This window comes from Neodiprion pinetum, chromosome 7 (assembly GCF_021155775.2).
Source record: "Neodiprion pinetum isolate iyNeoPine1 chromosome 7, iyNeoPine1.2, whole genome shotgun sequence".
NCBI classification, from domain to species: Eukaryota; Metazoa; Arthropoda; class Insecta; order Hymenoptera; family Diprionidae; genus Neodiprion; species Neodiprion pinetum.
This window is the reverse complement of record NC_060238.1, coordinates 12592846-12620467: the sequence shown is the minus strand read 5'-3', so window position 1 is coordinate 12620467 and position 27622 is coordinate 12592846. Positions and strand designations below refer to the sequence as shown.

The window sequence follows — 27622 nt, the reverse complement described above, 5'->3', positions numbered from 1 at the left end:
CGTCGGATGTCACCGTTGCAAACGAGAGGCTGTTATTACGTCAGGCGTACGGAGGGCTTCGAGCGATACCTACCATATTGGCAAAATTCAAATCTGGCGACAAAGTTCGAATCAGCAAATTCAAAAATGTCTTCGAGAAAGGTTACACTCCCAATTGGACGACTGAAATATTCACGATAAGTCGAGTGGAAAATACTCATCCTGTGACGTACAAGCTCAAAGACTACCGAGATCAACCCATCGCTGGCGGTTTCTACGAACAAGAGCTCCTCAAGGTTAAGCATCCGGATATCTATCTGGTGGAGAAGGTGCTCAAGAAGCGTGGAAGAAAAATATACGTTAAATGGTTAGGTTTTGACCATACACACAACAGTTGGATAAACGAATCGGACATGTAACTTTTGAATAAATGAATTTTTTTGTAAAAAAGGTATGTGTCTCTTTATTTCATACCCGACACATGACAAGTATACATCTTTGTTTTTTTTAGACAATCAACAGACATATGCATCGTTGTACAAATTTTTTTTTATACTTCGGAGCGTTCTTATTAACCATCCTGCATAATAATAATATTTTATACATCATGGTACAGTTGAAAAAATTAAACTCTACATAATAATACATCATGGTACAGTTATAAATTAAGTCTTACACAGATTACGGTAATTTATAAAGCTACGGTGCAGGCTTGTAACCCCACGGAAGCGTATCGGTCGTGTTTTGTAACACGATCCGCTTGTCGTCATTCCAGCTCAGTGCTACTTTCTGCTGTTCTACGGTATATACCTCATGCTTTCGACTCATGATCAAATGCTGATTTGAGGATAGATTTTCACGTTTCAACGCACAGTCCAAATAATCGTTGAAGGTTATTTTTCTTAACGCTGATCCTCTAACACCTTTGGCACGTTTGTTGTCTTTTTCATCTCCCAAGACTCGGAATGCGTACAATTTAGCTCGTAACCCTACAAATTCCGACATGATTTTCCCGTTATTCTCGTCTTTCATCAAGCCGAGAACTTTTTTGTTCGCTCGAGGTATTCCGTAAACGTTGTCAAGAGGATAATCCGACGTGTCGAATTTGTGCAAGTCCTCCTTCATGTGTTCGTATATGTCGGGGACGGTAAAATTGTAAATCAAACTGTCGGTATCCGTGTACATTAATTTTGCTCGGTTGCCAAATTTCTGCTTAATGTAATTGTAATGAAAATCATAGATGTATGTTTTAGATAGATCCAGGATGGAAAAACCTGCATACAATGGTTTATTCAATTTGACTTTCGTCTTATTCATTTCGACGATAACCATCTCTTTGTCGAAAACGGTGCAGCTGTGAAAATTAGGCTTGGCTATGGTAGCTCTCGCACCGTACCGTCCATCCCATTCGGTAATCAATCGAACATCTCTGTACTTTTGCACGTTTTCCATAGTTTTGCCAAAAACTGCGTTGTTCATTAGCTTGTAAAAATTTTTCTCAAATTCGTTGTCAGATTTTTTTCGCAAATCGGTATTCAAATCTATATATTTTTTGAGCCACGGGGTTTGCCTGAATTTGAGAACTCTGTGAATTTGAAGTAATTTTAAGCCTAATTGTAAGCATTGTTTCAAAACGCTGTAGTGAACAACGTAGTTTTTCTTGGAAAATAGCGTGGGCGTCAATTTTGACTGTTTATTGGTCGAAATCGGAGGTACATAGTGCTCCGGACACAATGGTAAATCCTTATGAGTTTCATGCAGTTCCGCAGGATATTCCAAATCTACCTCCAGCACGTAACCAAACTCTGCATCGTCCGAGATGGTAAGAACGTTGCATTGTCTGAAGTCTGATACCCATTCGAAGGAACTGTATGGCAGAGCAAAGCTCATAGCTGCACCGTACAAATTATTAACGTCAAAGTACATGAGATAAGATTCTTCGATCTCAGGATCGAATTCCTCTCCCATGTACCTGTTGTTGGCCTTTGCATATCTGTTCGAACACTGTGATACACCACCACGAATACCTTTTTCGATAAACATAACCATGTCTATGTCGGTGAGAAGCTCGAGTTCGATGCCTGTACATTTTAACATTGCATCAAACGACAGACCGGGCGCTGTGTAGTAATGTAACGGGTCCAGTTTGTACGTCGTCCGAAAATTCTGTCGAAAATTTTGAAAAACGTCAGCCAGTAAAAACACGTCCGTCTGTAAATACAAGTCCGAATACTCTCCCAAAGTTTGGACGTTAAAAGTTTGCCATACGTCGCACGCGTGTGCGTAATCGTCGTCTGATATATTCCGGTCGTTTAATTTTGAATAAAACTGTTCTTTGACTGGTAAATGTTTCTCCTCGAGCTTCTCCCAACTGTCTATGTATTCGTACGGGAAGACACCTTTCCTAGTCAATAACCGAAATTTGTTCAAGCTACTGCAGAATTTACGTGTTATTGTTTTTCGGCAATCGTCCAGATACGATGATAATTTATCGAGGCTGCTAGGCATGAAACGGTACGAATCTATGAAACGGAACGTTACATCCGTTCCCTTAACGAATTTAGTGAAGGAAATGTACTTTTCTTTGTTGACAGGTAATAGTTTAACAGTACCTTCGAATGACGTACCCAGGGCTTTGATCAGAAAATGCGAATCGTAACCCGAAAGATTGTGGAATATCACTGGGATGGTGTGCGAATTTTGATAATTTAGATTACAGCTGCGGTGAGCAGCACCACGGTACTTTCCCGTGAAATGACAGTGATCCCGATGTTTCACGTCTGTGGGCGTAAACGGTTTTTCACAAATATGACAGACCGCCGACAAATCAAATTCGTTGATCTGATTGAAATTTAGTGGTTCCATCGGTACAACAGTCTTGTAATATCCCTCTAACGAAAGTGCCAATTCCTTTAACTCGTTTACAAACCATTGGATGCAAGTTTCTCCGCGATTAATTTTGAATTCTGAAAGCGAATCGTCAAACGCACAATGCAGATAGTAAGCTATACTATACGGAAGATGCTTCTGATAAATTGTTCTATTTTCCCCAAAACTTTCATGTGTGGGCTGCAGTAAACATTCTAGATCTGCGTAAACGCAGAACGGAACGGTTTCTTTGTGCTTGAAAGTTTTAAATTTGAGAATCTTGTCCTCTTCTGTTGGCAAGATAACTTTGGTTTTATTCAAATTCATGCAATCTACATTGTGCTTGATCAAACATCTTTCGAAATTAAAATGAGACAGACACCTATCGCACAACCACGTCTGATGCGAGCGTTTGGAAATTTGGGAACTTGTCAACCGCGATAAATTCCGAATCCATGCAAAATGATGTGTTACATTCTTTTCAATATTTTCCATACTATCATCGTCATCGTCGTCGTTTTCAGACTCTATTTCTAAAAGATGGATTGTAGGCTTATCAGACTTGTTTCGACTCAAATAAATGGGTACAATTTCACTACGCTTTTGTTTTTCCGCACTATATATACCGTAAACGTTAATTGAGAGTTTGTTAAGTTTCTCAAATTTTGGAATCTGGTCTGAAGACATTGGAAAATGCAAACCTCCGTATTGTAGCACCGAGCTGAAATGTGGATACGAAGTGATTTCGCTGGGATTGTTGTTGGCTGGAAAGAGGGCTGCGGTGACCGACCAGAGAAAGCAATACGCGTCTCCGTTGCGGATGTTGACGACAGCCTTCTTATCTTGAATATCTTTGGGTAGTGGTGTGTATGTGAACACACCGCCTCGCAGTGGCACGTACTTGTTGATATTTACAGTCAAATTGATTATTTCGGTCAGCGACCAACCAGAGTCTCTCTCTTGAAAATCTTCCACCTTGGCCAACACTTTTTGCTTTACGTTCTCTTCGAACCACCCGTGTATGTCAGCTGGCTGGAGGATGATTTGGTTTCTGGTGTTAAAATATTTCATTTCCTCAACATGTTCAGCGTTTTTCGTTATATTGAATTTACAACACAAGACACAGTTTGCCTTTAAACTTCCCACTTTTCGTAGCATTTTCTTCAGTCTTGCAACGACGAGGTGTTTCGCATCTTCCAAAAACCTGTTCAAATCTTTATGCCGCAGATTGATAATGGCTCCCGTTCGAATTCGACTCTCGAAAGCTGTCTCCAAATCTTCCCACCGTACTCGATCGCTTCTTCGTCGGCTTCGTAATCCGTCACCCACTTTTTGAAATTGTTGAAATTTGACTGTCAACGATTTCAGAATTCCAATTGTAGTCAAAATTCTTGTCTTCTCCCCGATCGTTGAGGCGTTGTTGCGTAAGATTTTATTCAAAAGCCTGGTATTTTGGGTTCCGAATCGAATCCATTTTGCAATTTCTGCCGGTGACGATTTTTCAGATAAAATCTTGAACGCCGTTTCCATAATTTGTATTAATTTCAAAAACTTTTCGGAATCCATGTTTCTTCTTCTTTCGATCTCACACACACTTGACAAAGATAGAGTTGCGAAGCTTCCTCTAGAATGACCGCTCTACGCTGACCCGGTCTCTTTTATGCTAATTGCGATGTCACCATCCGGTCGTTTAACGTAAAAGAATGTATTCGAAGTACGTGGAAAATATTGTTTTTCACCTGGAGCAAACTATTGGCTTACAATAAATTCTATTAATATTTTTTTCGAATGTGAAATTTCCGCTCTGGGCTATTAGCGTGAAAGTTTACGGATCGTCATCGGCATTCCCTGTCTATCTAATCGCGATGTCACCATCCGGTCCATTAACGTAAAAGAATGTATTCGAAGTACGTGGAAAATATTGTTTTTCGTGTCTATCTAATCGCGATGTCACCATCCGGTCCATTAACGTAAAAGAATGTATTCGAAGTACGTGGAAAATATTATTTTTTTCGTCTGAGGCAAACTATTAGCGCGAAATCTAATTGCGATGGCGCCATCCGGTCGATTAACGTAAAAGAATGTATTCGAAGTACGTGGAAAATATTGTTTTTCGTGTCTATCTAATCGCGATGTCACCATCCGGTCCATTAACGTAAAAGAATGTATTCGAAGTACGTGGAAAATATTATTTTTTTCGTCTGAGGCAAACTATTAGCGCGAAATCTAATTGCGATGGCGCCATCCGGTCGATTAACGTAAAAGAATGTATTCGAAGTACGTGGAAAATATTGTTTTTTTTGTGTCTATCTAATCGCGATGGCACCATCCGGTCGATTAACGTAAAAGAATGTATTCGAAGTACGTACTATTAGCGTGAAAGTTTACGGATCGTCATCGGCATTCCCTGTCTATCTAATCGCGATGTCGCCATCCGGTCCATTAACGTAAAAGAATGTATTCGAAGTACGTGGAAAATATTATTTTTCGCCTGAGGCAAACTATTGGTTATATATCAAAAATGGCCGCCGTCAAAATGGCCATCGTCAAAATTGCCGCCATCGAAAAAATCATGACCGCCATCAAAAATGGCCGCCGTCAAAATGGCCATCGTCAAAATTGCCGCCATCGAAAAAATCATGACCGCCATCAAAAATGGCCGCCGTCAAAATGGCCATCGTCAAAATTGCCCGCCTATCGAAAAAATCATGACCGCCATCAAAAATGGCCGCCGCCAAAATGGCCATCGTCAAAATTGCCCGCCCATCGAAAAAATCAAAATGGCTGCCATCAAAAAAAAAATGGCTGCCGTCGAAATGGCCGCTGGTCGGCTTGGTCGGTGAAGAAGGTGTTTCTATCCAGAACCGGCCTTGCTTATCTACTTACTTTTACTCTCTTTGGCATTGAATTCAGATAAATAGTTTTTCAAGTCCTCAATTAGATTGTACGGTTGAATTTTGCTAGGCAAACTGAATCAATCTAAATCTAGAACTGTTAAATAAGTTCTGTTAAAAATGTCTTTAAATTCAATCTTAGTTGACGGTGTCATCAGGCTAGCTAGTTGCACGATCAATTGAAACCAAATTCAATTTTACACTCTTTGTAGGGTCCTACGCTAAGACTGAAAGCTTGTGAATCTCCATGTACCGCAATTATTTCTGCATTTCATGTTAGCATTATCTGGAGCAAAAAAAAACCCATTTTGAGATTGAAAATGGAACCTGAAACACAGAGTTATTCAATAGCACGAATTGAAGACCAAGAATTTTATAATGGTTTCTGCAACAAAGGGACTCTTTCCAAATATCCTTGTTAGAAGGTGATGTTCGTAGGACTATGAACAAGATATTGTATCGAATTACATCATATGGAAAAAAATCTCCATAAACTTCGTTAAAAATTAGATATTCATTTATTTTGATGGAACAAGGGACACAATCTTTACATTAGTTCAAAATTGACATTACTCTAAAACATGATTGTCCTTGAAGCTAATTGTGACATTGAGGCGCATTTTGAGAAACTTGATTTTAAAACTTATGTCACAGGATGTGATTCACGTTCCTGAGTTCTACGCTTTCGATCAGATTTTCTTTGTTTTGAACCGCACTAACATGAAATACAGAAATCATTTTAATAAATCTAATATTACTTGAATTTTCAATTTGAGTATTAGATTCCCTTCATTTATTCAATCGAACATCATTGAAAATTTGCGAAATAAATTCTGATAATCATTCGGAAATTTTAAATAGTAGTAGCAATAATTTGTTAATCGGAAAAAATACATTGACTATCGACTATTCGTAAATTTTGTTGAACTACTTTCAAGAAAAAAAAGATTCACAGTTCCGTAACAGATAGTGAGATATTTAAATTTTTTGAACGCTCGGTTTAATGTCTCATTTTCGAAAGTGATAAAATTCAATATTACCGCCTGAAATCACAAAAGAGTGAGAAAGTTGCTTAGTTGCTTGAAAGTGGCGATGATCTTTGTACGTCTGACAAATTGAATGGGCAAATAACAGTGAATATCAGAGATGTAATTATTTTGGCCGTATCACCTGTTGATAGATAAAAATTCCATTGTTATTTCTAATGTACGAAATAATAAAAATGAATAAATAAAGTGTTCGCACCTACCTGCTGCGTATCTTCCAAGCACCCAACATTTAAACAGATTTCTCATTTCAGTCGAATGAAGCCAATTTTCAAAGAGCATTAGCATCAACTTTCCGAGTCACTACCTCGACTGTTTGAGATTCTAACCTCAAAAACTCGTATGAACTACAACGCCGCTAGAAACAGAGTTTGACAGCTGAAACTCGGAGTGGCCAGCCTGCCCGAGCAGCTGATAAAACTCGCGCATGCGCATTATATGTATATTTTCAAGAGATTGTCTCGGTATAGAACTTTGAGTTGAAATTTCTCAATAATAAAAACGAATGGCGTCTTGCCGCTTCATATATTTATTGAGGGGACTCTGCCCTACAATATATATAAAAGTGATGGAAATCTGTGATTCCCAAGTTTGACACTCCCCTTGCGAGAGAAAAATTTGCACATATAGTTGAAAATTTATACAGTTGAGATGTCATAGTCGTGCCGATAATTATTACGGTGAAATATACTCAAGTTATCGTTTGGCGCACTATAAACACAATATCAATTTTACCATACACTTATAGTTGACGCAAGGACGTCAAAGGGACTATAATAATGAAAGAATGTAAAATTCGAAAATTAGGCGATTTCGAAAAATTAACGACGGAGCTCGGAATCGAACCTGGCGTCTAGAGATGCTTTACCGGAGACTTACTCCACTAGACCACCTAGCCGCGCTGACCGCAAGATTTCGATATTGCACTCTTATCCAGCAAATTTTTCTCGCTAATAATATGATATGTGGTATTTCATATCAGCAATAATAAACGGCCTGCCGTTTAAGTGGTTAAGTGAATTTAATTCACAAAATCCCACATATAGCACATGTGTGCACGTATCAACAAGCTTCACACACTGTCAAAAATGTGTCTCTTCGCCACGAGACTCAAATGTAAATATCAGTTTGTAGTTCGGAACAACATAATGCAATAGGTTCTATCAACTATAAATTCGTATTCTCCCCTCAGCACACTATTTTTTATAGTAAGGTCAACCACATTTTACTCTGAGTGTACATAAATTAATTATTTATTGTAAGTTGTTAAAATAGGGGCAATGAATAAGGCGAGAGGTCTAAATAATTACATGAAAGGAACGATTTTCACCTGCAAAATTTTTCGGCCTGCTTAGTAGAGTTAAAATAATTTTTCAACTCATGATCAACATTATAGGGATGAATGAAGAAATTTTTTTAATTCTCCATAATATTCAAATATCAAAGTACGTGAGTAGGTAAAAGGAAGATTAATAAAAAAATGTTGAGAAAAAATCACTATGTCTTCATTTTTATAATAATTTTGAAGGAACTAAGATTGAAAAATGTGCTCAAGTATGTTTTATTGTATTACGATTTACTGAATTTCAAACAGTTCCAAAATTGCGAAATAACGGCTTTTCCTCATCACGAATCGTTACGGTAACGTTACTAACTTCAACATAACGTGTATTGAACATATTCTTTTGTAAATTCAAGTTGAGCATCGTAACAAAAAAAATTTAGTCAGGCGCACGAAAACATTTTGTCCTGATCAAAAAAATTAAAAACAAATAAAATTGTCACTGCACCTCTCAAACAAACATTATTTATCAATCAAATTTTACAAAAAATCATTGCGATATCACGGCTGACTAAGTCCATTTTCAATATAAGTATCTGGCATGTGTTGCACTGCAACAGCACGTGCTTCGAAGGACATGGATTAGTGAACAGCTTATGTGAACAGGAGAGGACTGTGTTTAGCAGAATTGTTTGCATCGTTTACCTGCACGCCTAACTCAACCACTGAAATTTAAAAATTAATTTATGTAGATGAGATAATTTCCGTAAAATATATTCATCTCCACGATAACAATAATTCCAGAAAAGTGCTAAATACAGAATATATTCTCGACAAAGCGGATTACAGCAACGTGCCTTGCCAGCATTAATTACTTATATAAGCAAAAATCCGTGAATAAAGAGAATACACTTACCTCTGAAAGCTTCAATGAAATCCTCAAAGCCCCACTTTCGTAACAGAAGGCTAGTAGCAATATCCGTTCTTATACAGAACTAACAGTTTAAGTATTTTAGAGGAGAACTGCACGGCACTGCACACGCACGTGGAACGCCGGGGGCCATATAGGTTTGCCACAGCAAGTCGCGGCATCTTCGAATTAACAATATCACTAAATTGTTGCTAAGAAAGAGCTGTGTGATGTTAAATAAGACAAATCGAAGCAAAATAGTGCGATTTTAATGGGAATTCGGCTGCACGTGTATTAGGATAGTTCATCCCCTGAGTGACGTTATTTTGCAAAACGCAAAAACATGTATCCCCTACGTTTTTCTGCTGTCTTGAATGAAATTATTTCACCGAAATCCGAACAATAGTTTTTTAGTTATTGAATTTTTTCAACCTTCGACTATTCAACCCCGTCATTATTTGCCATAAGAATTATTCTCCTACTGGTTTCATTCAAATATTGGAACTGGAAGTATGCGAAACTATGAAACTACCACTGGGGATTCCCACCTTTGAAGGTTGATTTCACCCCTTCAGATCGTTTACCCGCCGAAAAAAATAATACGTGTTATTTAAATTGTGCTGTGCTATTCGGGACGTGTAGCAGAGTCGCATTGCCACTAATTTATCATTTGTCGTTTGCTGATCGGTAGTCGTCATGTACGTTCGGTTGAAAACGCCATCAGTCTCAGTCGTCGTCTTTCGGTAAAGTCCACTGTCAGTCGTGGCTGCATGAAAAACAGTCGTATTTCCTGTCAGTCGGTGGCCATTGTCAAGTAGTATTGAAAACCACAGCATCTCAGGTTTGATGCAGCGCTCAATTTGAGAAACATACACAAATCACCCGACTTGTTTCACATTGTCATCAAATTTTCGTTACAAGATGTATACAATTGTCATCAAGGGAAGGAAAATCATTACATACCATTTCCGGTCGCTGTTATCAGTCCGCTGCCGAGCTGTCTGAGTTTGCTAAAGGTGGTGCCACTTTCCTCCGGGGTCACGGATCCCGCTGGTCCCGGTTCTGGTTGTGTAGTTACCATCTTTGAGAAGAGAAAAATAAAGAAGTTTTATTTTGTGGATCATTTATTCCAATTTTTGCTGTAAAAATTATGGTATGAAGATGAAATTAATATTCTCGCGAACAGTTTAGCACGAGCTTAGAGATACATAAGGTGCATAGTTTAATCAAAACAACGTCCAAATCAAAGAATTACAAAATAATTTAGTTTAGTGTTTGTTGTTCTTATTGTTTATATATTTATGGTTGATTTTCTTGCCCCTAGGGTCTCTAGACTATTATGGTTTAATATGTGCGTGTCGTGCATGAATACATAGGACATTTCACAAAGAAATGACCAAGCCAAACCGATGGGGTCGGAAATTTAAGTCATATATTTTTTTTCTGAAAGGTTTTGAGTCTGGAAATATAGTTCTCAAGGGATTTTTCAATTGCCACCTTCGTTTGGATAGAATCACTCTCGGTCGATTTAAAAAATTTTATATTCAAGACTAAGTTTCTAACAGAAAAATGTGTATTTCAAAAAAACATTAAGAACAAAAAGGTTTTGTTTTCGAACGTAGTTTCAATAAAAAAAAATATGCGGTATTATAAAAACCAGCAGAAACAAAAATAATCAATATCTTTTCCGTTCCTGAAAATACGCCATTCTGTATTTGGAAAAATCAAATCTTAAATTAATCTTTGTCAAATTACAAACGTTTCAAGCCCTCATGAACCATGGAATAACGATTTTTCAATTTTGAACATAATCTTTTGGAAAAAAAATCCGAAAAATATGACTACGAACATTTTTCTCATTTTTTTGTCATACATTTCTGTCATAATTAAATATTTATTTATTATATATTCATGATTATACATTTTTAAACATTACTTGTGAAAAACATGTTTCTTGTTAGTAATATTTGCTGAAACTCAATCACTAAAAAAATTAAGTGTTGGACAACTTATTTACCAAAAATGATTTTATGGAAAGTGGAATAAAGGAGAAAATTATAATTACATAATTGACTCACATATTATGTATAATTAATTGTGATTTGATTGACATTTGTGATTTTTTTTTTAATTATATTGGACATAACTAGCAACATTTTACTGTTTTTTCAAGTTATCAATAAATTGATAATCTGGCAAAAAAGAATGTCTTTCATATCTACTCTTGATATATTGAAAAAACAGTCAAATGTTACTAGTTTTGTCCAGTTACGTGTTTGTTTTTCAACATTATTTTACCTAAATTCTTGTGAAGTTGGGGAATAGGATGGGTATTTATAGTGATTATGAAATGAGTTTCATTGGTGGGGTTACGGTGTTGGACAGAGACTGTTATTTTTTGCCGCTGGGTTGCCGTATGGTCGTTTGTTGTCTGGTGTCAATCCTTTTAGGTAAGGACATGCGTGGTTTCGTAGCTTTTCGAGCCCGTCTCGGCGTAGTTAGCTAAGGCGTACGAGGAATGGTTTTTTGTCAGTCATCTGCCAAAAATCTTTTGTTGGGAAGGATATTGGTAGTCTAACAGCTTGTTTTAGTGCGTTTTTGTAGCAGATCTCCATTTTCTTTAGAGCCGTTTGTTATATAGTGGTAGAAGATATTCCGTCCCGTAATTTATTGACGGCAGAACGCACGCTCAGATCACACGCCATTTGACGTATGCGTCTACCTCAGATTTTTGCTTTGATGCCTTGAAGGCAATCGATAACGTATTTTGTGATTGCAAGTCTTTTCGAGGATTGCGGTGTTATTTTTAGTGTTCTCGAGTTGGTAATTCCGAAGTAGCTCAATTTTCTTGTTGCTACGATCGTTACAATGTTTCGTGTAAGTGGGTCTTTGACGTCGATACTGCGTTGGTCGCGTGTACTGTGTTATCATCTAAAGATTATAGCTTGCGTTTTGACAGTGTTATATTTCAGTCCTAGTTTTTGTTTGTAGCTTAATAGTTCTTGGGTGTTTCTCTCGGTAAGGTGTTTTGTTCGTAGTGGAGTGTCCGTTGATTAGGATCATTAGGTCATCGGCGTGCTGCAAGCTGAGATTAGCTAAGTGCGGGACATCAGTTATATACAGGCTGAAGATTATTGGCCCTAGCACCGATCCTTGCGGGACACCATGTAGTTGTCGGATTGGATCACAGATATCGTTGAAAAATTCGCTTTACAGTTTTCTATTAGTTAGATAGGATGAAATCATCTTCATTATGCTAATATTTTGTTTTTTTCTGTAAGTTTATGTATGAGTACGTTGTGGTTTATACAACGAAAATTTTTGAAAGGTCTAACGAGACAGCGCGGAAAGTCTTTTCTTCGTTAATCGATTTTTGAATAAAGTGAATCATTCTAGACGTCGATTCTGTACTAGGCGCAATAGAATAGCGTTCGACGCAAAGTCGACATAGCGTCGGAAGCGTTATATATTGCGTACGACGCGATTCTGTAGCATCTCAAATAGGCGCAGTAACTGCGTCAGTGATGATATTTAGCGTCAGAATATTACGCAGGGTGTCGATCCCGTGCAATCGTCATTGCGTCTTTCATTGCGTTGTGAGGTGAGGTAAAATGTAACATTTGAATTATTGAATTACTTGTGGAAAATGTGTTATAGTGAGGTTAGAGTCCCATACTTTCGTGTTTCGCGCTACATTATCTTTTGTATTGTTAGATACTTGTGAACGGAGTGTTAAAATGTAGGTACACTGCATATACGATTTACGCCGAATACTTTAAGAACTAAGCAAACCAAAAGTTTTATTAAATAGAAGATGCGCATCATATAAATGTGTGTAAATTGTACAACAAGGACGATGTAAAAAGAAACTACGATACACTTGTAAATGAGTAATTAGCTTAAGAATACAGGGGGAAACGGTTGAAGCGAGGGGTCGGTACGACATAACTTCAATCTAATACTAACAAATTTTTCTGAAAGATCGTTTGATGGATTGGAAACTAGAATTGTTGGGCTGTTTGTCTAGTAGCTAGACGCAGAAGCCTTGACTATTTTGAATGTTTCTAGTAATTCATTTGCGGGAGAAATAGGTTATGAGTTTTTTGCTCCATTTCCCTCGCGCTAATCGCTGCTAAAAGGCAGAGGAGGGATTTGAGCCTCTCCTTAAGAGTATGTGACACACCGACGACCGATATCAAAAAATGTTTCCAAATTTTTTTATGGGTGCTGATGTTTTGAAAAAAAGAAAAATGTTACGGACTACGTTTATAAATTGTTCGGCCGCCAACATTCTTCTTATCCCCAAAACCTCATCGCATTCAAAAGAAAACTGCATCTGAAATTTGGGGAGAGGATAGAGTAGATATGCAAGGCCGGTTCTGAGTACAAACACCTTCCTTACCGACCGAGCCGCTCCCCGCAGCCCACAAGCCGCTCCGCGCAGCTCAGACTCAAACCCTTTTCCGCGATGACGTCACAGTCTGCCGTACCGAAGGTAGAAACCGTGCAACCTTACCGACAGTTGTATCCATCGAGGGTCAAAATCGTGCTGTTTTACCTACAATCTTACCGACAGTTGTATCGATCGAGGGTCAAAATCGTGCTGTTTTACCGGCAATCTTACCGACCGAAGGTCTGTAGTGCTCGCCTGTCCCACGATAGGACTGCTGATGTGTAACATGAACCACTCCGAATTCCTTTCCCACGGTAGGACTGCTGACGTGTAACGTCAACCACCTCACATTCCTTTCCCACGTTATCAACCACGTGACATTCCAAAATTAATGGTTCCGAGAATTGTTTGTCCCAACGTCGCACCGAAATCCTTTGACCGCATACCGCTCGCCGTCGAAACTTGTCGAACGCATTGTTTTGTCTAACCACCTTATCAACCACAAGACATTCCAAAATTAATGGTTCCAAGAATTTGCTGATGTGTAACATGAACCACCCCACATTCCTTTCCCACGGTAGGACTGCTGAATTGTTTTTCACTTACTCGGTTTGATATCCAAGGTCGACCGATAGTCGCGGTCAGAGCCTGCGGTGTCGGGTTACTATCGCTCTTAGAATGCCAAAAGGTGCGCGCGCATCCGTACAGCTGCCCTATAAAAAGGACGCTCATCACTGCAAACGATCATTACGTCACAACCTGTCAAGCATACGTGAGGAAAGAGCTCAAGATGGAATCCGCGAAGTGTTTGAGATTGATCGATATTATGGAATCGGCGTTCAAGATTTTATCGGAAAAATCGTCGCTGGCAGAAATTGCAAAATGGATTCGACTCGGAACCCAAAATATCAGGCTTTTGAACAAAATCTTACGCAACAACGCCTCAACGATCGGGGAGAAGACAAGAATTTTGACTACAATTGGAATTCTGAAATCGTTGACAGTCAAATTTCAACAATTGTAGAAAGTGGGTGACGGATTACGAAGCCGACGAAGAAGCGATCGAGTACGGTGGGAAGATTTGGAATCAGCTTTCGAGAGTAGAATTCGAACTGGATCCATCGTCAATTTGAAGCATAAAGATGTGGAGAGATTTCTAGAAGACGCAAAGGTACTAGCTGTGACGAGACTGAAAAACACTCTGAAGAAAGACGGGAGCTTGAAAGCCAACGTTATCCTGGCTTGTAAATTTGAACTCAGAAAAGTTGATCGCACGGTGGAAGAGATCAAATTTTTTAATACGAGAAATGAAATCATCCTCCAGACAACGGATATCAGCGAATGGTTCATCGAAAACGCGACGGAGCGTTTGTTGAAAAAGGTGGAAGATTTCCAGGAAAAGGATTCGGGCTGGTCGCTGACCGAAATAATCAATTTGACTGTGAATATCACCAAGTACGTGCCACTACGAGGCGGTGTCTTCACATACACACCACAACCCAAAGATATTAAAGATAAGAAGGCTGTCGTCAACATCCGTAACAGCGACTCGTATTGCTTCCTCTGGTCGGTCACCGCAGCTCTGTTCCCAGCCGACAACAACAATCCCAGTAAAATTACTTCGTATCCACATTTCAGCTCAGTGCTACGGTATGATGGTATAACGTTTCCTATGTCTCTAGACAAAAACACCATTTCAAAATTTGAGAAACTCAACAAACTTTCAATTAACGTCTACGGTATAGACCAAGGTGATCGGAAAAAAAGTGAAATAGTACCGATTCACCTGAGTCAGAATGAGTCTGATAAACCTGTAATTCATCTTTTGGCGATAGAAACTGAAACCACTGACGATGACGATGATGATGAAATGGTAAATTATAAAAAAAATAGAATCTTTCATTTCACTTGTATTCGAAATCTGTCTCGATTGACAAGTTCCCAAATTTCCAAACGCGCACATCAGACGTGGTTGTGCGATAGGTGTCTGTCTCATTTCAATTTCGAAAGATGTTTGTTGAAGCACCGAGCTGATTGCATGAATTTAAACAAAACCAAAGTTATTCTACCTACAGATGAGAAAAAAATACTGAAATTCAAAAATTTCAAGCACAAAGAAACCGTTCCATTCTGCATTTACGCGGATCTCGAATGTTTACTGCAACCCACACATAAAAGTTTTGGGGAAAATAGAACAATTTATCAGGAGCATCTTCCGTATAGTATAGCTTACTATCTGCATTGCGCGTTTGACGATTCGCTTTCAAAATTCAAAATTAATCGTGGAGAAACTTGCATCCAATGGTTTGTGAACGAGTTAAAGGAATTGGCACTTTCGTTAGAGGGATACTACAAGACTGTTGTACCGATGGAACCACTAAATTTCAATCAGATCAACGAATTTGATTTGTCGGCGGTCTGTCATATTTGTGAAAAACCGTTTACGCTCGCAGACGTGGAACATCGGGATCACTGTCATTTCACAGGAAAGTACCGTGGTGCTGCTCACCGCAGCTGTAATCTAAATTACCAAAATTCGCACACCATCCCAGTGATATTCCACAATCTTTCGGGTTACGATTCGCATTTTCTGATCAAAGCCCTGGGTACGTCATTCGAAGGTACTGTTAAACTATTACCTGTCAACAAAGAAAAGTACATTTCCTTCACTAAATTCGTTGAGGGAACGGATGTAACGTTCCGTTTCATAGATTCGTACCGTTTCATGCCTAGCAGCCTCGATAAATTATCATCGTATCTGGACGATTGCCGAAAAACAATAACACGTAAATTCTGCAGTAGCTTGAACAAATTTCGGTTATTGACTAGGAAAGGTGTCTTCCCGTACGAATACATAGACAGTTGGGAGAAGCTCGAGGAAAAACATTTACCAGCCAAAGAACAGTTTTATTCAAAATTAAACGACCGGAATATATCAGACGACGATTACGCACACGCGTGCGACGTATGGCAAACCTTTAACGTCCAAACTTTGGGAGAGTATTCGGACTTGTATTTACAGACGGACGTGTTTTTACTGGCTGACGTTTTTCAAAATTTTCGACAGAGCTGTTGGACGACGTACAAACTGGATCCGTTACATTACTACACAGCGCCCGGTCTGTCGTTTAATGCAATGTTAAAATGTACAGGCATCGAACTCGAGCTTCTCACCGACATAGACATGGTTATGTTTATCGAAAAAAGTATTCGTGGTGGTGTATCACAGTGTTCGAACAGATATGCAAAGGCCAACAACAGGTACATGGGAGAGGAATTCGATCCTGAGATCGAAGAATCTTATCTCATGTACTTTGACGTTAATAATTTGTACGGTGCAGCTATGAGCTTTGCTCTGCCATACAGTTCCTTCGAATGGGTATCAGACTTCAGACAATGCAACGTTCTTACCATCTCGGACGATGCAGAGTTTGGTTACGTGCTGGAGGTAGATTTGGAATATCCTGCGGAACTGCATGAAACTCATAAGGATTTACCATTGTGTCCGGAGCACTATGTACCTCCGATTTCGACCAATAAACAGCCAAAATTGACGCCCACGCTATTTTCCAAGAAAAACTACGTTGTTCACTACAGCGTTTTGAAACAATGCTTACAATTAGGCTTAAAATTACTTCAAATTCGCAGAGTTTTCAAATTCAGGCAAACCCCGTGGCTCAAAAAATATATAGATTTGAATACCGTTTGAGGAGAGTACAATTTCGAAATTTTTAGGTGAGTTGAAAAATTAACGACGGAGCCAGGAATCGAACCTGGTATCTAGAGATGCTTTGCCGGAGACTTACTCCACTAGACCACCTAGCCGCCCTGACTACACTGTCATTAATTTCTCTCATCACCTGTATTTCGAAATTGTTTTTGTTTTCGTGTGCCATTGAATTTGTTTACATTTGAGATTCGTCGCAGAGACACATTTTTAGACTTGTGTGTGAAGCTTGTTGGTATGTACACACATATGCTGTAAGTGGCTATTGATGTGAAATTAAGATTCACTTCAGCCATTCACTTTTGAACGGCTGCGCGTTCATTTTGGCGATATGAGCTACGCATATCATATTTTTAGCGAGAAAAATTTGCTTGAGGAGAGTACAATTTCGAAATTGGTATGTACACACATATGCTGTAAGTGGCTATTAATGTGAAATTAAAATTCACTTTAGCCATTTACTTTTGAACGGCTGCGCGTTCATTTTGGCGATATGAGCTACGCATATCATATTTTTAGCGAGAAAAATTTGCTTGAGGAGAGTACAATTTCGAAATTTAGATTTGAATACCGATTTGCGAAAAAAATCTGACAACGAATTCGAGAAAAATTTTTACAAGCTAATGAACAACGCAGTTTTTGGCAAAACTATGGAAAACGTGCAAAAGTACAGAGATGTTCGATTGATTACCGAATGGGATGGACGGTACGGTGCGAGAGCTACCATAGCCAAGCCTAATTTTCACAGCTGCACCGTGTTCGACAAAGAGATGGTTATCGTCGAAATGAATAAGACGAAAGTTAAGTTGAATAAACCATTGTATGCAGGTTTCTCCATCATGGATCTAGCTAAAACATACATCTACGATTTTCATTATAATTACATTAAACAGAAATTCGGCAACTTAGCAAAATTAATGTACACAGATACAGACAGTTTGAATTACAATTTTACCGTCCCCGATATATACGAACATATAAAGGAGGACTTGCACAAGTTCGATACGTCTGATTATCCGCTCGACAACGTTTACGGAATGCCTCGAGCAAACAAAAAAGTTCTCGGTTTGATGAAAGACGAGAACAACGGCAAAATCATGCTCGAATTTGTAGGGTTACAAGCTAAACTGTACGCATTCCGAGTCATGGGAGATGAGACAGACACTAAACGTGCCAAAGGTGTCAGAGGATCAGCATTAAGAAAAATAACCTTTAACGATTATTTGGACTGTGCGTTAAAACGTGAAAATCTATCCTCAAATCAGCATTTGATCATGAGTCGAAAGCACGAGGTATACACCGTAGAACAGCAGAAAGTAGCACTGAGCTGGAATGACGACAAGCGGATCGTGTTTCAAAATACAACCGACACGCTTCCGTGGGGCTACAAGCCTAAGCTTTGTAATTTATAACTGTACCATGTCTGTCGATTGTCTAAAAAAGACGCATACTTGTTGTGTGTCGGATATAAAATAAAGACGGACATACGTTTTTACAAAAAAAATTCATTCATTAAAATGCTACATGTCCGATTCGTTTATCCAACTGTTGTGTGTATTGTCAAAACCTAACCATTTAACGTATATTTTTCTTCCACGCTTCTTGAGCACCTTCTCCACCAGATAGATATCCGCATGCTTAACCTTGAGGAGCTCTTGTTCGTAGAAACCACCAGCGATGGGTTGATCTCGGTAGTCTTTGAGCTTGTACGTCACAGGATGAGTATTTTCCACTCGACTTATCGTGAATATTTCAGTCGTCCAATTGGGAGTGTAACCTTTCTCGAAGACATTTTTGAATTTGCTGATTCGAACTTTGTCGCCGGATTTGAACTTTGCCGATACGGTAGGTATCGCTCGAAGCCCTCCGTACGCCTGACGTAATAACAGCCTCTCGTTTGCAACGGTGACATCCGACGGTTTCATTCTTATGGTACGGTGTTTGACGTTGTTGTAAGCCGAAACCAAATCGGATAAGATATCGAGCCACATGTAGCTTCCTTGCATGCTGAACCGTGTCCACATTTTACCTTTCAGCGTGCGATTAAAACGTTCACAGATCGAAGCCTTCAAATTACTGTACGTGGAGTAAAGTTTGATTCCGTAGCGTGTCATAAGCGATTCGAATTTCGAGTTGTAAAATTCCGTTCCTCTGTCGACGTGTAAATTTTTCGGTACCCGTCCTTGGACAAGCACAGATTCCATTGCCTTCGTAACATCATCTCCAGACTTGCTCTTTATCGGTACAGCCCACGCATACTTTGAAAAGACATCAATGACTGTGAGCATGTACTTGTAGCCTTTGTTTTGTCCAGCGTACGACGTCATATCAACAAGATCCGCCTGCCAGGTCTCGTCGATGCCGCGCACGTCTACACGTCGACGCGGGTAATTCCGGCGTGCAGGCTTATGCAGTTCCGTCACCAGTGCTTGCTTTTCCTCGTTCATATTCCAACGCTATTAGTCTGGTGTCCAATTTGGAAATGATTTCTGCGTTTCGAATCGACAAGTCTCTGCCTGTTTTAAAGTCTGTGTAGAAGGTATCCAAGGCTTTCTCCGTGGTGATCTCCAAAGCTTTGATCATTTGATCGAGGTTGTCGATTCGTTTTTTCAGCACGCTGAATTTTCGTCTCAAGGTTTTTAAAGTTACAGCATTGTTCGGCTCTGCGGGATCTGCGACGTTGCACAGTCTCTTGTTCCGTATATCGTAATGCCCGTCCGCTGTTATTTGAAACCCGACACCCGGAGGACCGCCAGTGTTCGCGGTCGTGTTTTTATTCAGCTGACGTCCAAACACGTCGACGCTCATCTCGGTAATGAATGCAAAAATGACGGGAGCTGCTTAATAAATGATTCCTGCTTCGCGTAGCTCTTCGATAATGGAGATTATTTCGTTATTGTGACTCGGATTTCCTGCTGCCTGAGATGCCAGGAGTAAACGAAGACGCTCCACCAACTCGTTTGGATCATCCCAGAAGACGTATTCCGTTTCAACACCTTGTCGAGTGATCATAGCTTGCGGAAGTAGACCTTTACCCTTTCGACGAGGTGACGAAGAATAATCCATTAATTCGGCAATGACATTTCTAAATTTGTAACTGTTATCGTTTCGAACAGCCCCGTCGGATGAGTAATACTTCTTATGCGCGTTCGTTGCGAGGATTATGTTTTTAAAATTTTCCCGACCTCCGGCGCTCACAGAAGAACCGTCGGGCTTCTTTTTGAACAAAAGTTCCAGCAAACCCTTCGTTTTCGGGTAACGCGTGTCGCCAATACAAACGTAGTCACTCTCAAAAGATATCAACGAATCACCGATCATTAGTCCGTTTGAGAGGTTGCGTACACCGTACACGTTGTCCAATTCGCCTTTTGTCTTCGCATCTTTCATCAGTGCAAAATACTCGTCCTCGACCGGTGTTTCTACGACTGTTTCATCCCCCGCCGAAGCAAAGGAATCGTCCATTTCCGAGACAGTTTCATTTTTCGTTTCATTTTTCATCTCCTTCATTTCTTCTTTAATTTCTTTCACCTCTTGTTTGACAGGTTTGGTGTCTTTTGTAACATTCACCAGTTTTTGCAACGGAGTCACTACTGGTTTGAAAACGTCACTCAATTTCTGAGTCGCAGATTCCCTGCCCGACTTGAGCAATCTGTGTTTTCGACGGATCGCAGCACTTGCTTGAGCGATCTGATGTAGGACATCTTTTTGCTTGGAAATCTCAGAGCTCTGCATGTTGACGCAACTGAGTCTGCAGCGCTACTGCGTCTCTCGCTCGAAAATGCTAGATTTTATTCCTTTTCCAGGCTAACAAAAGAATCGAATCCCCTCTTGTATCGTCCTTCGTTGAGCTCACTGTCTTTGTCGATCACCAGAAACCCGTACTTCTCACCGTTCCAGCATGCAAAGCACACACTTTTAAACTCTGTGTAAGACATATCGGTGTTCACATGATCGTTGTATACGTGTCTCAGGTTCATATCGTCTTGTTTGAATAACACGAGTAAGTTTACGTTGTCGCGCACGAGATGTTTGGGAATACGCGCGTACGTCTGACAGAGATAGAAACAGTCAACGTCGTGATGTCTACCCATGCAAAAGTAGGCTCTAATATTGTCCTGCTTTTCGCACGCTACATCGTCAAATATGATTATTGAGTTGGGCCGTGCTTCTTCCGGTGGAATCACTTGCTCACGCTCGGTAAACGCGAAATACTCCGTATTCTCAACACGGTCCAGCAATTGCTTCAACAATCGGTATTTAGGTTGGTTGAGAGATTTCGAGTAGATGTAGATATTTTCAAATCTGAGTCCGTTGGGATGGGTTATAAGTGTGAGCAACGCATTAGTTTTACCACAATTCGACGGTCCACAGAATATCGCACGTACACTGTTCGGGAGTAATTCACTGTGCCGTTCGTGCTTTTCGACATTTTGCTCCGAAAGTTTGTCAAAATTCATCACGGGAAGCTTGGTAGGTTGTTTCTCAAATCGCATCTCGGACATGACTGATCGGATTTGCTATAAATACCCCGTTTTGAAGCACTTTTCTTCAGTCAACGCACGAACATGATCGCGTACAGAGGTAAACGAAGCAGCAGCAGGCGGCAACATCGTGGCAAGGGTCTGGTGAATAGAATCATCAACAAACTTCCAATCGAGTTGCATGTTCCCGGTTACCAATACTGCGGTCCCGGTACGAAGTTGACGAAAAGACTCGCGAGAGGCGATTCCGGTATCAACCCTCTCGATGCAGCGTGTAAGGAACACGATATAGCGTATTCAAAAAATCGTTAGAACCTTGAGGTTAGAAACGAGGCTGATAGGGTGTTGGCTGAGAAAGCTTGGAAACGGGTTCTCGCAAAGGACGCAAATTTGGGTGAAAAGGCAGCCGCTTGGGCAGTAGCTAATACAATGAAAGTAAAATCAAAACTCGGAATGGGAATGCGAAAGTCAAAAAATGTGACCTTGAGAAAAATTGTGAATGCTGCAAAACGTTCCATGGTTCCAAGCAACGATGCAAAAGTAGCTATCGAATCTGCGCTGAAGAGAGCTGAGAACGCCGTTAAAAAAGCGGGTGGTAAATGTGAAGTGCGAACACCTCGCGTCCTACCGGTACCTTCGAAAGTCGGTGGTTTTCTACCGTTTCTGATTCCTATTTTTGCCGGTCTCAGCGCTACGGGTGCGTTAGCCGGTGGTGCGGCAGGTATAGCAAAAGCTGTGAACGATGCGAGCGCGGCTGAACGAGAATTGGAGGAAAGCAAACGACACAACAAAACTATGGAAGCTATCGCGTTGGGCAAAGGGCTTCATATGAAACCGTACAAAACAGGTCTTGGTCTCCATCTTTCAAAAAACTAGATGCGACGCTACCACGTCGAGCGTTGACTGATTGGGACTTGTTGAAATATGCAAAAATCTTGAGGGTTCCGCATTTCCGCGGTGTTTTCATGCGAAACGAAATGCCCGGAAACGGTCCACGAAAAAACGAGTCAGCTATAATCAACCTTGACGACAAAGACGGTCCGGGAACACACTGGGTTGCGTACAAGAAACGCGACAATAATATCGATTACTTTGACAGTTTCGGCAACCTTCAACCACCCTCGGACCTCATAAAATACCTCGGCGTTGGTAGCGTCAAATACAATCATGAGAGGTACCAGGATTACGATACATTTGAATGCGGACACTTGTGTCTGAAATTTCTAAGTGGTGAGCTATATAAACATAGTGCGTGATTCGTCAAAGTCAGTCTACCACTCGCGGTCATGGATGATTCGTTAACGTTAACGATTTCGGGAACCTCTTCGATACTCGAGGCACAATATTTCCCACCGATCGAACTTGCTCGTGATAAAAGTTATGCTCTTGGCTTGGTAGAATTGTTAACCTTTAATTCGATTCCCAACGTTGATGTCGGTCACAATAAAATTTACGTAGCTGACAAAGTGATCACCATACCTACCGGTAGCTACGAGATCGAGGACATAGAGAAGTATCTTCGAAACGTGCTAAGAAATACAGATATCAGGCTCGCCATCAAACCCAACAATAATACATTACGCAGCGAAATCACATGCAACCACACGATTAACTTTGAGCCGAATGATTCCATTGCTCAACTTTTGGGATTTACACCACGTGTACTGGAGGTTGACAAAACTCACGAATCGGACGTGCCTGTAACTATACTCAAGGTCAACGCGTTGCGAGTCGAGTGTAGCATTACAACGGGCGCCTACGTCAATGGACACAAAGTACACACTATTCACGAGTTTTTCCCGACCGTCCCACCAGGATATAAGATCGTGGAAGTACCGTCGCACGTCATTTACCTTCCGATCACCGTCAAGACCATAGATCACGTTCAGCTCCGGTTAGTGGATAAAGACGGAGACCTGGTTAATTTTCGTGGAGAAGTTATTACTGTGAGACTACACATCAAATCGCAATAAACGATGGGAATTGTATATAACAGACTGTCAAAGAGTAGGTATATCAGTAAGTCGACATGCCCCGATCAAGTCAGTCGTCGATCGATTCCCGAACCGCTAACACCTCGAAACGTGGAGTTCCTGATAGCTCTGGGTCTGAAACTGACACCTTTTGGAAGAGGAATTTCCGACAAATAAAAATCCGATTTTGCTTTTTTATCATCTGCTACGTGCTATGGAGGAGGAAATCTTAAGCATTCAAACACCAGTCGTCTTTGACGAATCCGTTGCGCATTACGAGATTCACGCTCACAAACCTTACGCCTCGTCAACTTTCAACAACAGCGATGAAATTCGAATCACCGTTCAGCATCAGGATTTATGCATATTACCCAGCAAAAGTTCGGTACATATCCACGGACGACTCCTCAAACCTGATGGTACAGCTACTGTGAACACACAGCTCGTAAACAACGCCATCTGTCATCTGTTTGAAGAAATTCGCTACGAAATTAACGCAGTTGAGGTTGATAGAAGCAAGAACGTTGGCTTGACAAGTCTCATGAAGGGTTACGCTTCCCTGCACCCTGGTCAGACTTGGCTGATGGAGAACGCTGGATGGCTCGATGTGGAAGAGAAGAAAAAATTAATCGATGCCGATGGTAACTTTGACGTACTGATACCGCTCAGCATGATATTGGGTTTCGCCGAAGACTACCGCAAGATCGTTGTCAACGCTAAACATGAGTTAATTTTGACGAGATCAAAAACTGACGTCAACGCAATCATGCAGACTCAAGAGGAGGAATTCAAAATCACGATCAATGCAGTGGAATGGTTAATACCGTATTTGAAACTCGCGGATCAGAAAAAAGTTGATCTACTAGATTTCATTCAGAGAGATCCGCCTGTTTCGATGAGCTTCCGCAGTTGGGAATTGTACGAATATCCCTTACTTTCCACATATCGAAACACGTTTGGACTGTGAAAACTTCCACTCAGCTTGAAAAACCTTGGTACGTCATTTTGAGTTTCCAAACAAGTAGAAAGAACAAGACCGGCAAGAACGCGAGTCATTTCGATCATTGCAATATCACGGACGTCAAGCTATTTTTGAACTCTCAATCTTATCCGTACGGTAACCTGAACCTCAACATGAGTCGTAATCTCTACGCGCTCCTGTACGAGATGTACGCAAACTTCCAAGCTACCTACTACGACAAGAACCCCGAGCCGTTGCTGACAAAGAGTGAATTCCTTCGAGACGTCCCCTTATTCGTTATCGACTGTTTGAAACAAAACGAATCTTTGAAGTACGGACCTGTCGACATCCGTCTTGAATTTGAAGCTAGAACCAACTTTCCCGCTGAAACATCAGCGTACTGCTTGATCGTTCACGATCGTATTGTCGAATACAACCCGCTCAGTGGTGGGGTGAAAAAGTTGGTATAAAAGCTGACCCGTTTCCACCATCTCGCACAGTTCAAAGATGGAGCTCATCGTTGACATACAAGGCTTCCGTAGACCTCTCAACAACACCTTCACGTTAAACGAATTGGCTGTAATTTCAATCTACTCGGAAGCATCTCCATCAGTGTTTTTCTTCAAACCACCTTACAAATGGAATTTACTGGACGTCAAATACAAAAGCCAAAATTCTTGGCTAGAACGCGATTTTCACGGCTTACGTTGGAGCTGTGGAACCATACCTTTTGAGGAAGTTGAGCGGACCATTCAAGACAGGCTGTGCAAAGCTCAAACCGTGTACGTAAAAGGAGAAGAAAAACGAGATTGGTTGCTCAAAATCGTTCCGAAAGTTCAAATCATCGATATGTTGGACTTTGACTGCCCGTCGCTTGAAACCCTGCAAAAAACTTCAGCTCTGAGATGCGACCTTCACACAATACCCAACGCAATCTGTGCAGCACGAAACGTTTGCATACTTCAGAATTGGCTACAAAATCATCGTACTGTCCGGATGGCGAGGTTGTACGATTGTGTTACTGCGCAGAAGCGTCTACAAGAACGGTCCCGCATTCCTGGCGAATATATCACCCTGGTCATGACACTGTTGAATAGAATTATTGTACTATTTTTTGTGAAGTAATTGTCAACCGTACTCTAAAAATTGTACTCAATAAAACTTACAAAGAATATTCATGAAATAATTTTATACCTTCACCTTAGCTCTTAAGAGAGAGAATTTTTTTCAGAAGCTTATGTAAGATTCGACCTTGCTCTCCATCCTTGACCGAGCTGTACTCAAACCGAGTTTTGCATTTCTAGAGCCATAGTAACCCAACACCGCAGGCTCTGACCGCGGCTATCGGCCGACCTTGCACTCCGGTCTGAACCCGTCCAAATACTCATCGTAGAGTTCACATGACGCAGCTCGAAACCCTCCGTCGTTGTTTAGTGGTGTTCGGACATTTTCTTAGATTTTGAGACTCAATTCTAGATACAAATAGTACGTAGGATTAAACGTATACAATGAAAAAATATTCATAATTTCAATCTTTTTGTTTATTAAACGTAAGACTTACACAGAACATTGTTTGAACCGTGGATGAATTTTGTGGAAGTAGAGGGGGATCGCATAGTTCATTTAAGGCGCATAACTGCATGAAAATTCGAACTCGTTGAATTCTCCACCAAGGTATTTCATTTGCAGACGATTTTCCCCGGCCATGCTACACATTTCAGTCAGCTGACTGGAATCTTCTTGTAGAACTCTTGCGATTCTCGGTGGTAAGAAGACGTTGTATTCTCCATCGATTGTCGCCAGAACACGTACCCCGAATTTTGTTTTGACCAGTCGTAACCCGATGACGTCATACACTCCCCCAATTTCGAGTTCCGACATCTTCTTGGTTGGCAGATTCTCCAGGCGGCTGACGTGGTGAACTTTTGCTAGATCCATCGCGTTTCGAGGTTATTTCACAAGTGAGAACAGTTCACAATGAGAATACGATGAGAACAGAGTGACGATCACGATAGACGTACGCTTTATATACCACCCACCCTCACTACAATTTTTCCATTGGACAAGTCTCGACACGCATATTGTGCGAGGAATTTTTACGGGGACCACTCCCCCAGATTGGTTTAAGTGCATTGTCGGCACCATCTCAAAGAGCAATTTCCTGGAATTTTTTCAATAGATCTAGCGGGTTCTTATTTTTATCCGCAGATCCATGGCTTTGAATGTACCGCGACTATCGGTCGACCTTGGATATCAAACCGACATCCGAGTAAGTGAAAAACAATTCTCGGAACCATTAATTTTGGAATGTCACGTGGTTGATAAGGTGGGAAAGGAATGTGAGGTGGTTGACGATACACGTCAGCAGTCCTACCGTGGGAAAGGAATTCGGAGTGGTTCATGTTACACATCAGCAAATTCTCGGAACCATTAATTTTGGAATGTCACGTGGTTGATAAGGTGGTTAGACAAAACAATGCGTTCGACAAGTTTCGACGGCGAGCGGTATGCGGTCAAAGGATTTCGGTGCGACGTTGAGACAAACAATTCTCGGAACCATTAATTTTGGAATGTCACGTGGTTGATAAGGTGGGAAAGGAATGTGAGGTGGTTGACGTTACACGTCAGCAGTCCTACCGTGGGAAAGGAACTCGGAGTGGTTCATGTTACACATCAGCAGTCCTATCGTGGGACAGGCGAGCACTACAGACCTTCGGTCGGTAAGATTGTCGGTAAAACAGCACGATTTTGACCCTCGATCGATACAACTGTCGGTAAGATTGTAGGTAAAACAGCACGATTTTGACCCTCCATGGATACAACTGTCGGTAAGGTTGCACGGTTTCTACCTTCGGTACGGCAGACTGTGACGTCATCGCGGAAAAGGGTTTGAGTCTGAGCTGCGCGGAGCGGAAAAGGGTTTGAGTCTGAGCTGCGCGGAGCGGCTTGTGGGCTGCGGGGAGCGGCTCGGTCGGTAAAGAAGGTGTTTGTACTCAGAACCGGCCTTGCATATCTACTGGATAGGGTCTGAGTAGAAGTTTCACATTCCCTTAAAGTGTCTGGTTTTAGTTCACATATAATACTTCAATGATGTCGAGTGTACGTCAA

General features: G+C 40.8%; 1 protein-coding gene across 1 annotated transcript in view; it reads right to left on the bottom strand.

The window, feature by feature from the left end:
- Positions 1-27622, bottom strand: part of Fife (regulating synaptic membrane exocytosis protein fife) — a 2091151-nt gene that overhangs the window by 1693524 nt on the left and 370005 nt on the right. Inside the window, exon 3 of the mRNA XM_069137999.1 lies at positions 9943-10060. Within this exon, the coding sequence (XP_068994100.1) occupies positions 9943-10060 (118 nt within the window). The remainder of the gene's footprint in view (positions 1-9942; positions 10061-27622) is intronic.